General features: G+C 34.0%; 1 protein-coding gene across 2 annotated transcripts; it reads right to left on the bottom strand.

Moving 5' to 3' along the window:
- Nucleotides 1-6,650: 6,650 nt before the first annotated feature.
- On the bottom strand, nt 6,651-12,963 carry LOC127253031 (MACPF domain-containing protein At4g24290-like). Of its 2 annotated transcripts, XM_051277442.1 has the most exons (8): nt 12,946-12,963; nt 12,294-12,838; nt 10,563-10,801; nt 9,434-9,632; nt 9,249-9,326; nt 8,990-9,173; nt 8,693-8,859; nt 6,651-7,504 (listed from the first exon to the last, which is right to left on the bottom strand). In XM_051277442.1, the coding sequence occupies exons 2-8, from the start codon at nt 12,561-12,563 to the stop codon at nt 6,773-6,775; spliced, it is 1,869 nt and encodes a 622-aa protein (XP_051133399.1). In that variant the 5' UTR covers nt 12,564-12,838; nt 12,946-12,963; the 3' UTR covers nt 6,651-6,772. The 2 variants fall into 2 exon arrangements, with proteins under 2 accessions (XP_051133399.1, XP_051133398.1); XM_051277441.1 differs by lacking the exon at nt 12,946-12,963 and having other exon boundaries at nt 12,294-12,888.
- Between the last annotated feature and the right edge of the window lie 501 nt (nt 12,964-13,464).

Below are 13,464 nucleotides of genomic sequence, written 5' to 3'. Positions count from 1 at the left end.
GGTATTTATTTTATATACTTATATTATGTAATGTTAAAATTTTGCAGCTATGCAGCGGTGTTTGCCGAAAATGATAAACTTGATAATTTTTTTGCTAGAGTTTAAGGTATATGATTCACATTGATGGTCGATAATTGGAAATAATATATTATTTCAGATAGACACTCGAAACTTCTAAAGTAAATTTATGTTGTATTTTTCAGAGCCCATAACGTATATTATCTCCGGCACTTAGTGGGCAATTTCCGAACTCAGGTATGTGTAAAATATGTCATTTATTATTATATGTACTAGAAAGTAATTAAATTTCATATAGGTAATGTGGAGATATACGATGCATAAAAAGAAATTATGGACATCAATTTTCAACGAAACAGATTATGTCCCTATATGGAAGGATTTTGAGCAGCATGTAACATATGTTGTGGAGGCCATGCCACTTGCCCAAAACTTCATTGCACAATTCCAGCGCTAGTGACGGGCAAATTATCTATTCCAAGAGACTTGTTAGGGGATAATAAATAATAATATAACATTTTCGTTGAATAGTTTGGTGCACTCAGCAAGATCATTACATTTTGTTGAGATGTTTGGAATTTTCTTTTGTTTATAAAAGATTGTACATTGAACGTAGATTTGTATATGAGACCACTATTAAATGATTTGAAAATTCAATGAGATTCCCATGTATATTATTGAGCGTACACAACTATTATGTGGGGTTAAATATCAGCCCAAATTAATTCTTCCAAAGTAGAAAACAATGGTATATGAATTCACAACGAAATTACACTACAAATATGTACATGAAATGTGCCATCAATGTTTTCAAAATATTTGGTGAGTACATATCTTCTTAATATACGTCAAATATGTATAAAATAACTTATAAAGTCTATTCATCAATACAAGTACATTCAATCAATTTAGGAGTATGTAACTTAGTGAAATAAATGAACAAATATCATCATTGGGGATATGTTGCATCCACTTAGGGGTCTCTCGATACCCAACCATGATTGTGGCTAGTTTAGATAGCTATGAGTTGAATAGATCATTGCAATTTCGTTGAATATTGGTGTCTATCAACAAATGCTACTGATAACTAAAATTTGTATGTTGTAAATTGGTACAAGTTCACAAAGAATTTATATACGAAAATCAGTGAGTGATGTATATAGAAAAGCGATCAGATATAGTAGATTTTGTGGTTGTAGACCCTGAGTAGTTATCACAATTATTTATACTCTTTTTACTGGTGAGTTTCCAGGTCGAACACAAGGATTTTAAGTCATGAATTTCAAATGGTGAAGATCTTGAAAAAGTGATGAGAATTGCAGGAAAGGATCTGCTTGTGGCGGATCAAAACTTTTAGTCTATTGAAAGCAGTAAATAAAGCGGTAAAATGGGATGAGCAGAAGCGAGCGAAGCGAGGGCGGACTATGAAGTGCCAGCGGTAACCAGGTGATCGGGACATGAGCGGGGCGGAAATCGAGTGAACGGGACATGGATGAACGGCGGTTACCGAGTGAATGGGACATGAGCAGGTGGCATATTATGTTATATATATATGTGTATATAGGTAAGCGACAGAGAGTGAAAGAGATGTGTTGTGTCTGACTTGTGTGTTACTAAATGGATAGATTCCCCTGGATGTAATGAGCAAATGGTGTAAGCGTGCTAATGAAAATATATGTATATTACGGAAACGGTTAGAAAGAGATGATGTAATTATATAAATTGAATGTAAAGAATTCATAACACTGGAATTTGACCTTAAGGGATTTATAACAAGACTTCAATGACACCCAGAATCGAGACATTATAAGAAAGAAACCCTACTGTCACTAGGAATCTATGTGACCTAATAGACCACCGTCTATGCCCCATTAATTATCCTAACTTTTGCCTCATTAGTGGCTTTACCCTTCTATTACCTCTTTTTAATCAAAATTGAATTCAGAACAGTAGTTAAGCATGTCGACAAGGCTCCCGTACTTAACTACATTGAACTACCTTGAGACCACTTTTGGCGCAAAACAAGCCACAGATTAATCAATTCTTCTCATGCTCTAAACCAGTGAAATGAAGTTCTTCAAATTCAAAGTTTATATAAGTATGGATAAAGTGTGGAAGAAATGAGGATGAAGAACTGAATGATATTTCATTAATTACTACTAAAGCTGGAAAGACTAGAACTACAAAGCTGTAATTGAAAACAGTAATCTAATCTAAGAAAACGGTAAAGACTTGGCCAAGGGAGGAGAGGAATCCCTACTCCCTTGGCCATTCATGTGAAGAACTCCCTTACAGGGTTGGAGCTCTTGGAGATAGGAAGACGACTTGACTGCAGTAAGTAATTGCTAAATGTACTCCAAAATCGAAGTTTTTCTACATAGAGATATCTGGCTCTATTTATAGAAGGTGAATTGGGACGGTTGCAAGCAGTTGTTTGGCGGTTCCAACCGCTGGGCAGTTAGGCAGTTGTTGGTAGTTATTCTGTTGAAGTAGTTGTTGGTCATAACTCTCTGGGTACCCGCTTCGCTTGCATTGAATTGTAAAGGCTCATATCTTCCTCATTTGCCGGAGAGCTAGAGGGCATCAGCGCAGCTAGGCTCGCTTGTGCTGGCTGGAAATGAAATGGCTAAACCGCTGCAGTTGGAATACTTAGTCGAAATATGGTGACATTCTGCAACGGTGGGTGTCTGGGCTGTCGCTTGCAAGCGGGAGGGGCTATCGCTTGTGAGCGGTGGAAGCTACCGCTTGCCTCTCGTGCCTTAGTCTTTTTCAGTAGATATTATGGGCGCTTGCGAGCGGAGGAGGCTATCGCTTATGGCGCATGCCTTAGCTTTTCTGGCATCGGACTACCGCTTAAAAAGGGCAAAAAATCGTTAATAATCTCAACAACGAAATCTGGATCATGCCAAGCGATATAGATCAATAATGTATGCCATTCACGAGTTATTATGATGGTTTTTATACAGAAATTCGAGTAATACACATTTTCGTCAAGCTAAGAATATGCTCATATTTGGAGTCATCAGCTACTGAAACAATCAGTGGGATCATTTGTTTATTTATTCAAGGGTGGATGAGAATGTCACGTAGATAGGTTTAACATAACATATGATGTTATGGATTATGGTAAGACATATTGATAAGTTATTGGATAATTAATGAGATACGTTTTGGTCTCCACACTGTTTATTGACTTTGTCTATGTTAACATTTTATGGGCTAGAAAAAACATCATAACGAACAAATATATTAAAAGGTATGAGAAGTAATTATCATACATGAGACATATTAAAACTATTCTTACTATAAGTAAGCATGTCATTAAAGTGTACATCGAATATGTCCATCGGTGCTTTCAGGACAGTATGGTGAGTACACATCTTTTTACTATATGTCAAATATGTATATAATTATTTATAAAGTCTATTCTTGAATAAGAGTACATGCAATTGTGTCAGAAGTATGTCAGTTAGTCAAATGAGGAACACATATCTTCATTAGGAGTATATTGTTCAAATTTAGTAGCTTCTCTGTACTCAACCATGAAATTTTGTGCACCAAGATATATTTTTTATTTTTTTGTGTGCATACCTCTAATTCAAACGATTATACTTATAGAGAATCACACATGTCATATGTGAAATTAGAAATTATGATAATTCTTAATATTTTTTGCAAAATATAACATCAATGACTAACTACTCCAATTTGAAAATCATATTATTCAAACCTCAATTGCTCCCAATTTATACATAAAATTTAACATACAAATATGAAAAAATGATACTAGACAACCCTTCCAAGGTCTCCTAATAAAATCTTTACAATAAATTTTGTTCAACATATTTTGACATCATCGAATTCGGTAGCTCGTCTGCTAGGCGGATAACACGACAGACATTATATATCATTTGTTGTAACTAAAAGTATTTGGATGCATTAACGCACAATAGTAAAACAAACAAAATTGAAATCAACAAAATAGATACATGAACAACAAAAAAAGTGAAAGAGATATCAACAAATACCTTCGAACTTAAAAAAGTCATTCCACATGAGAAATCGGTTGTGGTCACAACTTATGCCAAGGTAGTTTATTTTCGGAAAATTTAGAAAATATTCAAACAATGTGAGTTGTAGATCTTTCAGTTGTTTATCGTTCATCTCAACTTTAAGTTTAGCAATCTTTGTATAAATGAAATGTATAAAAACTCTTGAGGTAATCCATTTGTATTCTTTTTTGAGTTTGTCATCATTTCAAAACAAAAACATGTCTTCATGAGTATACCAAAAAGAAGTACAATTTTATGGCATAACTATGAAGGTAAGTAATCTTTTATTTTAGGCATATAGATTAACAATCAAGGCACACCAAAAACAATGGGAGACATTCGCAAATAATATAAAGAACAAATAAAAATTTTCATTACTTGGTAAAATAGATACATCTATAACCAACATCATGACAGAGGACATCGTCCAACACCTTAATACTTAAAAAATCACCCGACTGAGGCATAAGACAAAGAGATCGGAGCATATCACAAATTTAAAAAAATATACAAAATTAAAATATTGGTTTTAGCAAAAAAAAAAAAAAAAACTTTACTTACTTCTTGGAACTCTATTTTGGAGAGAAAATATTTTTGATATTTTCGAGTAGGCAGTGTATTTTTGTTTTATTTTCTCTTTTCATCTTTGATGCGAATAAGTTCCAGTGCAACGGTGTCTATGATAATTGAGGTGACGTTCAATGGAAACGGGTGAAAGTGGAGGGAAATGATTTTTTAAGAAACAAAGTAATTGGGATCATGAGATTGTTGGTATTCTTTGTTTTTTTAATTTTTTTATTGTATTATTTTTGTAACCGATTGAAGTACATAAATAAAAAAAACTCAAGTACATTACATTGAAATAATATTTGTACAGCGAAATAATTTTAAAGTATGTATATAGAGAACGTAAATTTATAATAAAATCAACCGGAGTATATATAAATTGGTTACACTGACTCCTTATTTCAGGGGCAAATTGGATAGTAGGGACTGCAGTGTAAGTATTATACAAAAGTAGGAGTGTAGTGTCTTCTATTAATCCGAAGGGATTGAACTTAAATATTTATTAGTTGAGACCGATTTAAATAAAGTCACCCTTTTTTATAATTTAATTTAATTATTTACCAAATTTATTATTTTATGTTGTAAAAATCTAATAAATATTATTTATATGATTTTTACATAAATAATAAATAAATAAAATCAAAATTAAAATTAATTCTTTGTGAATAAAATTTAAATTTTAAAAATTAAATTAAAGAAAAAGATATTAAAAATGAATATATATATATATATAAACACATATATAAACCGACAGTTCAAATCGAAACAGTCAATTCAAAAATCGTAAATTAAACTGTTAAATCATAATCAAAACCGTCAAAGTATAACTAAAACCTTCATTCGAATGGTTTCATTTAATCTTTTTACAAATCGAAATCGGTAGTTTGAACCAATTGAGCAAAGTCTAAATACATCCACTCTTAAAATTATTATACATTAAATATTAATATGATAACATATAATGATAATGATGATAGTCTGTAAATTTATTTTTTTTTAAATTTGCACAAATAAATATTTCATCCAACTTTTTGAATAATATCTTTTATTAAAGATACTATATTTAAGGTAATAATATTTAATTAGTTAATAATAATAAGTTATAATATTATTTTTTTTATGTAATAAATATTGTTAATAATTTTTAAAAATATATATAATCAAAAGAAATTTAGAATATATATTTAAATATTTTAAAATTTATATCTTAATAAAATATAATAATGTATGCAATATGAATATCATTTATAGATAATAAAGTTTTAAATAATACTATATATTTATGATTAATATAAATTAATTTTATAAAATATGAAAGTTTTAAATATAGATAAAAATATTTGTACATAGAAAGAGATAAATATTTTGAGTGATATGTTATTTGTTATAAAGTTAATTAAGTTGATGTATATTTGTTAAATATATTTTAATAGTAATTTGATATGATATTTTGTATTTGTATTTGATTGGGACTGGTAAAGAGATATACAAAATACAAGGTTTTATTTTAATAGTATTTTGACATAATATTTTATAGAAAAATAGTGTATTTTTAATAATAATCCTATTGAATAAATAATATTAATTTTAATTTAAAATAACACCCAAACACCATATTAACAATTAAACTGATCAGTAAATAAATAAAAAAATATTTATTTGACAATATATATATATTGATTTCACTAATTTTATCTTTCTCAACTTTGACTTAATACTTTTAGAGATAATTTCTACTACGAGGAGTACTGCTGATTTCGGTGGTCAGACTTAAAGTTTACGTGACTACAAATTCCCTATACTTTTAAAACTGCTGATTTCGGTGGTAGACTTAAAGCTTACGTAACTACGATATTGGAAGATTTGGTATGATTTCGTAAAACCACAAATAATTTTATACAATTTAATATATATATACATATATATATAAAAAGAGAGAGAGAGATATATGTGATGGGTTATGGGAAGAAAACTCTTTTAACTATACAAGGTGAAAATGCAGACAAAGAATGATAACCAAAAAAACCCCAAAACATCAAACACAAGCACAAACCACACTAATGTCAATCACACCTTAGCTTGTAGATTCTACCATGTATCTATATATTTATATATATGTACATTACATCACAACACTACTCCGGCTGCTGAAGATAATCCAACAGCGCGAACTTCACATGCAGCCCAATCCTCCCCCCTTCCGTCACTAGCTTTGCCGCCGTTACCAGCCAGTGTCCCGGGCTGTCATACGGCCCGCGCGCAACCTCACTAGCATCCACGTATTTCAGCAGCTTTGTCGACCGAACAGGGACAGGCGGCCCGTCCGGGTAAACACCCGAGTTCAACGTCGCCGGGAGCTGCTGCTGTTGCTTTGATGCGTCGGCCACGGCTCGTTGCGTGAACGAGAATGTTGTGCTCAGATTCGTGAGGAAGCTCGACTTGCGGGAGGAGTCGGGTGCGGCAGCCCATTCGGTCTTTCGAATGGTGCAGTTCGGAATGTGGGCGAAGAGCAGCCGGAGGTGAAGGACTTTTCTCGGCCATTTGCCCTTCACAATGAGCTGTGCGCCGGTCACAACGAAAACGCCGTTGGAGTTTTCTCCTTGCAGCAGCCAGCTCGGGTCGTGCTTGACTAGAGATGCGCATACTTTTGCATATCCCTTCCATCTCACTGCTTCCAAGAACTGGTTGGAGGATTCGTAGTCATCGGAGCCTCGCCACTGTGGTTTGTGTGTGGTTTGATTTCCGGAGGTGAAGGACATAATGCTCGGCAGACTTGATAGATGCTGCACGTGAATTGCCAACCGGTTGCTCTTCTTCCCTTCCAAATACAAACGGAGACCAATCACGGGTTTTTGATCGCTTGTGACCTGAAATGGTTGCAGATGAGAAATGTAAATCGTGGTGGCTAGTCGTAAAACAAGGCATAATCTTGCCAAATTGAATCGTGAATGCAGTTGAAAATGTAAAAAAGTTTACACAAATTTGACATTCTGACAATGGAATTCCGATACAATAAATGAGGTAAAATGGCAAACTCAATTAAACAAGAAAGAACTTTCTAACAACAACCACAGCCGCAAAGACAAACCAAAACTAAACAATGTAGCACTCAACTGTTCACAAACACATGCATATGCCTAGCAACAAATATACTATCATTCCAAAGTAGTTTTGCCTCTTCACATATATATACACACACAATATTTAAATTTTTATCATCACCCCTACTCCCAATCACATTCGGAAGTCTTCTTGAACATACATTTCATATGTAGTTATTTATTGAAGCAAACTAATAATTATCTTATAATACACATACAGCATATACACATGTATATATATATCTACTCCCTCTGTCCAGAATGTTTACACCACTTTCATTGGATACGGAGACCAAAAAAAAATACTACCTCCGTCCCATATAAAGAGTATCATTTGTCTTTTGCGTTATTGTATTTAACATTAAAAATATCCGTATATTTGTATAATTTACTCCACAAATATCATTGTATTTGTATTACGTATTGATATAATAATTAATATTAAAAATTAACACACAAAAAATCCATAGTACTTTCTTATGGGATGGAGGTAGTATTATTTTAATATAAAAGTGAAAGTAGTTAAAAAGTAAAGTTAGGTATTATGAAAATTTTATTAAAAAATCAATTAAAAAGTAGTGGGTAAGTAGAAAAAATAGTGGCAAATTAATTATTATTTGTTAAAGTAGAGTTAATAAAATTGTGAGTGAATAAAATATTTTTTTACTATAAGTGGATTGTGCATAAGTTTAACGGGCAATTAATTATCCCGGATGAAAAGAGTATATATTATGCGAGTATGTGTGTATCTATATTCTCACACCAAATTACATATCTTAAACAGAAAACTAACATAGAATTCGCTTCCAGCATAAATCAAATTTCTACAATCAAATCACTAGTTCATATAAGAGGTAACACTTAAATCAGGAGCAAGATAAAGTTCTTTGTGTGTTCTCATGACTCAAGAATATAAGAGCAGAGATTACCCCATTTAAGATATATAATGCGTACCTGAGATGAACTAACATACATCTTCGGACCTAGGAAGCTAAACTGCAAAGAAGGGAAAGATGTCTTCTTCCTTTGATGCCTTAGGGGCAGCTCACAGAATAAAGGAGCCCAATGGCTTGGAACTTGAAATTCCAAAAAATACGGCAAGTCCTCCAAAGTGGGTTTGTCTGGGTAGAAAAGCATTTTAGTCAAATCTATCAAAAATTGAAGGGGGGAAAAATAATAATAACACCTTTAATCATAGATTTCATAGACAGAGGTATGAGATTCAGGTTAGAGTGTTTGAACGGGACATACATCTTAGGTACAAATTAATGGCATGACTAAGATAGCCACTTCCCGGAATTCCATTCAGTAGAGATGTTATTGGCACAAATTTGAAGAGAACAGCTTCTGGATTGGCCGCCATCGTCTGGAGCCATCTGGAGTGACTTTGTGCAAACACATCACCTCCTCTTTTTGACCAAATAAGTGTAAGTCCCTGGACATTAAATGTATAAAGTGAATATCATATTCACATTTAGAAAACTTTGCAAAACAAGATAAGGAAACTTACATCCTTGCTTGATGTTTCGGTGATGCTGGTAAACTGCATTGTATGTGCCTGTAGCATACGATTAAATACCTCTGGAACCTGCACCCATCAACAATTTTTATTAGTTATAGTGTTAAAAGCTCAAATTAAACATTCTAAAATAACAAAGAGCATCACAAGATATTGTTCGAACTTTATATATTCACCTTCTTTTTGTTATCTTTTGCCATTCTCTCCAATATAGGACTATTAGCATCAGAAAATAGGCAATCTCCAAGTTCCTCCAAATATCCCTTCAGTTCGGCTGGAGGAATTGGAGAAGATGGCCTCTGTTTAACACACAGCAAATCTTGTCCTCCAACTGCCATTCCCACAATTATATGTGTTCCATAGGTCTGGATAAATCTGTTTGAATAGCAAGCTTAAATAAACAAGCAGATGACGAACACAATTTTTTCTTGAGGATATGCTTTTGAGAAGGCAAGTTTTAACCAAAAGTTGCATTGATTAAATGACATGTTGCAATGGATTTAAAGCTAATAAAAATAAGTTGAAAAACCTTTTTCGTGCTTAAATATGATTTATATATAATGATAGACCTTCCTGTAAACTTCAAAATCTAGACATGGTAGGTATTCAATTATTCATATGCCAAGATTTGCTTAAAATCTCATTGTAAGTGCAGGGGTTTGTTAGAGAAATCAACGTATAGTAGAAATAAAAAAAGGATACAACTACCTATGAATGATAAACTTTTTTAGGTATAAGGGTCAACATGCATACACACATACACACACGTACATATAATATAAACTACAAGGTGGCATCATTATGTCCTCGTGAGTTATAAAGTTTCTTTCAAGTTAAGGTGACATTCTACCAAAGGTCATCAATTCCAATTCAGGGGCAATGTTTTAGTTACTCTCAGGATTCCCACCATGCAACCTATGAGATGTAAGTTATTCTAGAAGCGTATTGCTAATACAGTAAGTTTCAAGCCCCCTAGTCGCAATACAACTATTTCTTCAAAGCAAATAGTGCGAAATTGACAACCGAGAGCATATACAGATCTACAAAATTTATAAGTTCTGGATGTACGCAGTTCATTACTTAACCATCATCTAGTTCATTATTTAAGAAATGAAAGTGAAATAAAACAATAATAAAAATAAAAATATCAATTACAAACACTTCCCTTATATATATATTTGCAGAGTTCCTAAATTTCCAGTGTCACAATCATGCTTTCTATAAATGATTAGTAATTAAATTTTGGATAATGAACTCTGACTGTAGAATGCCACAATTAAAGAAGAAAGTCAAATATGCATTTACCTGGACAGTGCAGCCGGATCCCAATGGCGTGGAACTGAACTTTTAACATGGTCATGCAGTACTAATGGTGATGCAGTTAGGTGTAAATAGTACAAAGAGATGAAATAGCCATCAAATGCTAAGTACTTCGCGTCAGCAGCATCGTTTAACCAGGCTCCACTAAGATCAAAAATGGCATTAAGATAGCCTGAAGGAACTTTTCCCTGAATTGATGATTTCTGATTCAGTAGCTCTGACATCTGCCATATATCATTTTCTTAGCAACAAATAATGCATAAAGCTTATACATACTAGATGAAATAAGGAAGTCGACATTCTAGTGATGTTTTTCATTCTTCTTTATCAGATTTCAAAGGCAGTAGGGTGTTAAAATGATGCTGTTTTTAATTTCGTTTTATTCCTTTAATGTCTCATTCCCCTTTAACTGACTACATTAGTCTTGTCGAACATTCAAAAGCTAAGATAACTCAACACAAAAGAATCCACTAGTATCTCATGTTTAGTGATTGACCTTTGCCGTTTCTAACCACCAGTAAAGTCACAATGATCTTAAGATAAAGCATAACGCCATGCAGCCGTGGCAATGGTCCAATCTTGAAGGTGAAGCACGCACGCACACACACACACACGAATAAAAATCCACCAGAATAATTCAAGCACTAAAGAAATTTTCGCAAAAAGATGTCATTTAATCATATGATATAATTACATCAAATTAGAAGTTTTGAAAATCATATGCTCCCAATTTAGCAGAGTATTAAAATTTCAAGATCCCAATTCAAACCACCATTTAATTCATGCTGCTTCGCATTAGGCTCAAGCACAACATGGTGAAGCATCCGCATATGAACAGGCTGCTTCACATTACGCTGCAAAATGGTACAGCAGCAGCTTGGATTATGTTTCTACAAGAGCATGGTAATACTGAGAAATAAACTCCCAATTCAAAGTATTTATGAGTTTATTATGTTGGTTGCATTATGCTGCATCGCTATTAATGCCAAAAATCAACTACCAAAAGTGCACCCTTAACATCGGCATGCTTGCACCATATCTCATGCTTTTACTTAACACTTGAGTTAGCGCCAAGCAAACATGAAGAAGACAAGGAACACAAAAGGCCAAAACAACCAAAGAGGCATACTAGTTAACATCTACGTAAATGAAACCAACTCCAACAAAAAAAAACTACACAGTAACACTCCACACTCTCAGGCTTCTACGCAAAATTCGACATTTCACATCGCCACATTCAATTCATGCTCCGAAAATCAAAAAAAACTACACAGTAACACTCCACACTCCCAGGCTTCTACACAAAATTCGACATTTCACATCGCCACATTCAATTCATGCTCCGAAAATTTTAGATTATACTTGAAAATGGTTCAATTTTTCTGCACAAGGTATAGTTCCATCTCACCAATAAGGCTCTGCATCTTCAATCACCTAACTCCATCGACAACAATTGTTTACAAGCTTCAAATTTCAAAGTACCAACACAGACTGAGAAGAACACTTTAGACTACTTAAAGCACAGCTAGATCCAAATAAATTACCAGCAGATATTTCAGAGGTACCAAATTATGCTGCCCCAAATAGATCAAAGGAACAAAAAGCTACATCTACCTCTTCAAAAATTCCAATTTTGTGAAAACCGACAGCTAATTCATAAACATCGCGCGTGAATTGGAGTGCATCGGAGAAAAATAAACTAAAATACCCATATACCTGATTGAATTGGAGTACATCGGACTTGAACCTAATGTGATCCCCCTTATCGACGCGAATCGATTCCGGCACACCTGGTACAGTGGCGCCTCCGGGGAGCACGACGTCCCGCTTGCGCTGCTCGTCGAAGTGCACCAGCCTGCAGCCATGGGGGCATCTCTTGACGAACTTGAGCCGGAAATCGCTGGCGAGGTCAAAGCCTTGGCCGAGGGCTTCGGTGGCCCGCACCTCAATCGGCTTCTTCTCCGGGTCCTGCAAGGACTCGAACATGGCCGGCGAAGTTAGAAAGAGGAGAAGCACGTGCCGATCGAACGCTGATGGGATGGGGTTTGGTTGGTGATGGGCAAGACTGGAATTCGATCGAATTGAACGATTAGAAAACAACAAATAGGGGAAGCGAAAGAGGGGTTAGTTAGAGAGAGGGGAAAGGGCAGCGAAAGGTGGGCTCTGAACGTTGACCGGAGTTGTCGTGTCGTGTCGTCCGCCGCCACGCACCGCCCGCCTTCTTCCTTGGGTCTGGGCTGGTGCCTGCTATCCTACGCCACCTTCCAGGTGCATTAATCGTTGAAAATTACTGCTACTAATAAGTCTCAAGTGCTGATTGCTGAACTGAAAGTGATTGATGCGAATAGGAATAGGGTTTTTACTTTACCTGTTCGTCGTCTAATGAAGTCCGCGTTTTGCTTACACTTGCACTAACACCTCATGCTTTGTTCCATTAAAGAAATCGGTAATGTAGGTAAGCTTTTAGCCCCGAATGGATCAACCAACCCCCTTCAACATCAAAAGAAAAACCAATAGCACTAAAAAAACAGAAGAGGACTAGTAGTGATTTCTGAGTTTTGTAACTCAATCAAGTGGAAACAAGATAGGCAACATCTTTACTAGCATTTGTTTCCATTATGAACATGATGAAGATAGAAAATTTTTAAAATAAAGGATTGAATTTAAAAAATTTTAAAAGTATAATAATAAATAAATTAAATTAAATTGTGTTTCGTTGGAGTTTTTCCAAATATTTTAGAGTCTTCTTTATTTACTTCTATCTTAAATTTAGTTTTTATATTATTAAAATAATGATTTTGACTTTTTTTTATTTGAATCAATTTTAAGTTTTAAATTTTTAAATAATAATTTTGATTTATTATCAATTAATATAATTCAGATTTAT

This window comes from Andrographis paniculata, unplaced genomic scaffold (genome assembly GCF_009805555.1).
Source record: "Andrographis paniculata isolate CXL003 unplaced genomic scaffold, ASM980555v1 Contig49END, whole genome shotgun sequence".
Lineage (NCBI taxonomy): Eukaryota > Viridiplantae > Streptophyta > Magnoliopsida > Lamiales > Acanthaceae > Andrographis > Andrographis paniculata.
Note: the sequence above shows the minus strand (reverse complement) of the source record. Positions and strands in the feature narration are given on the sequence as shown.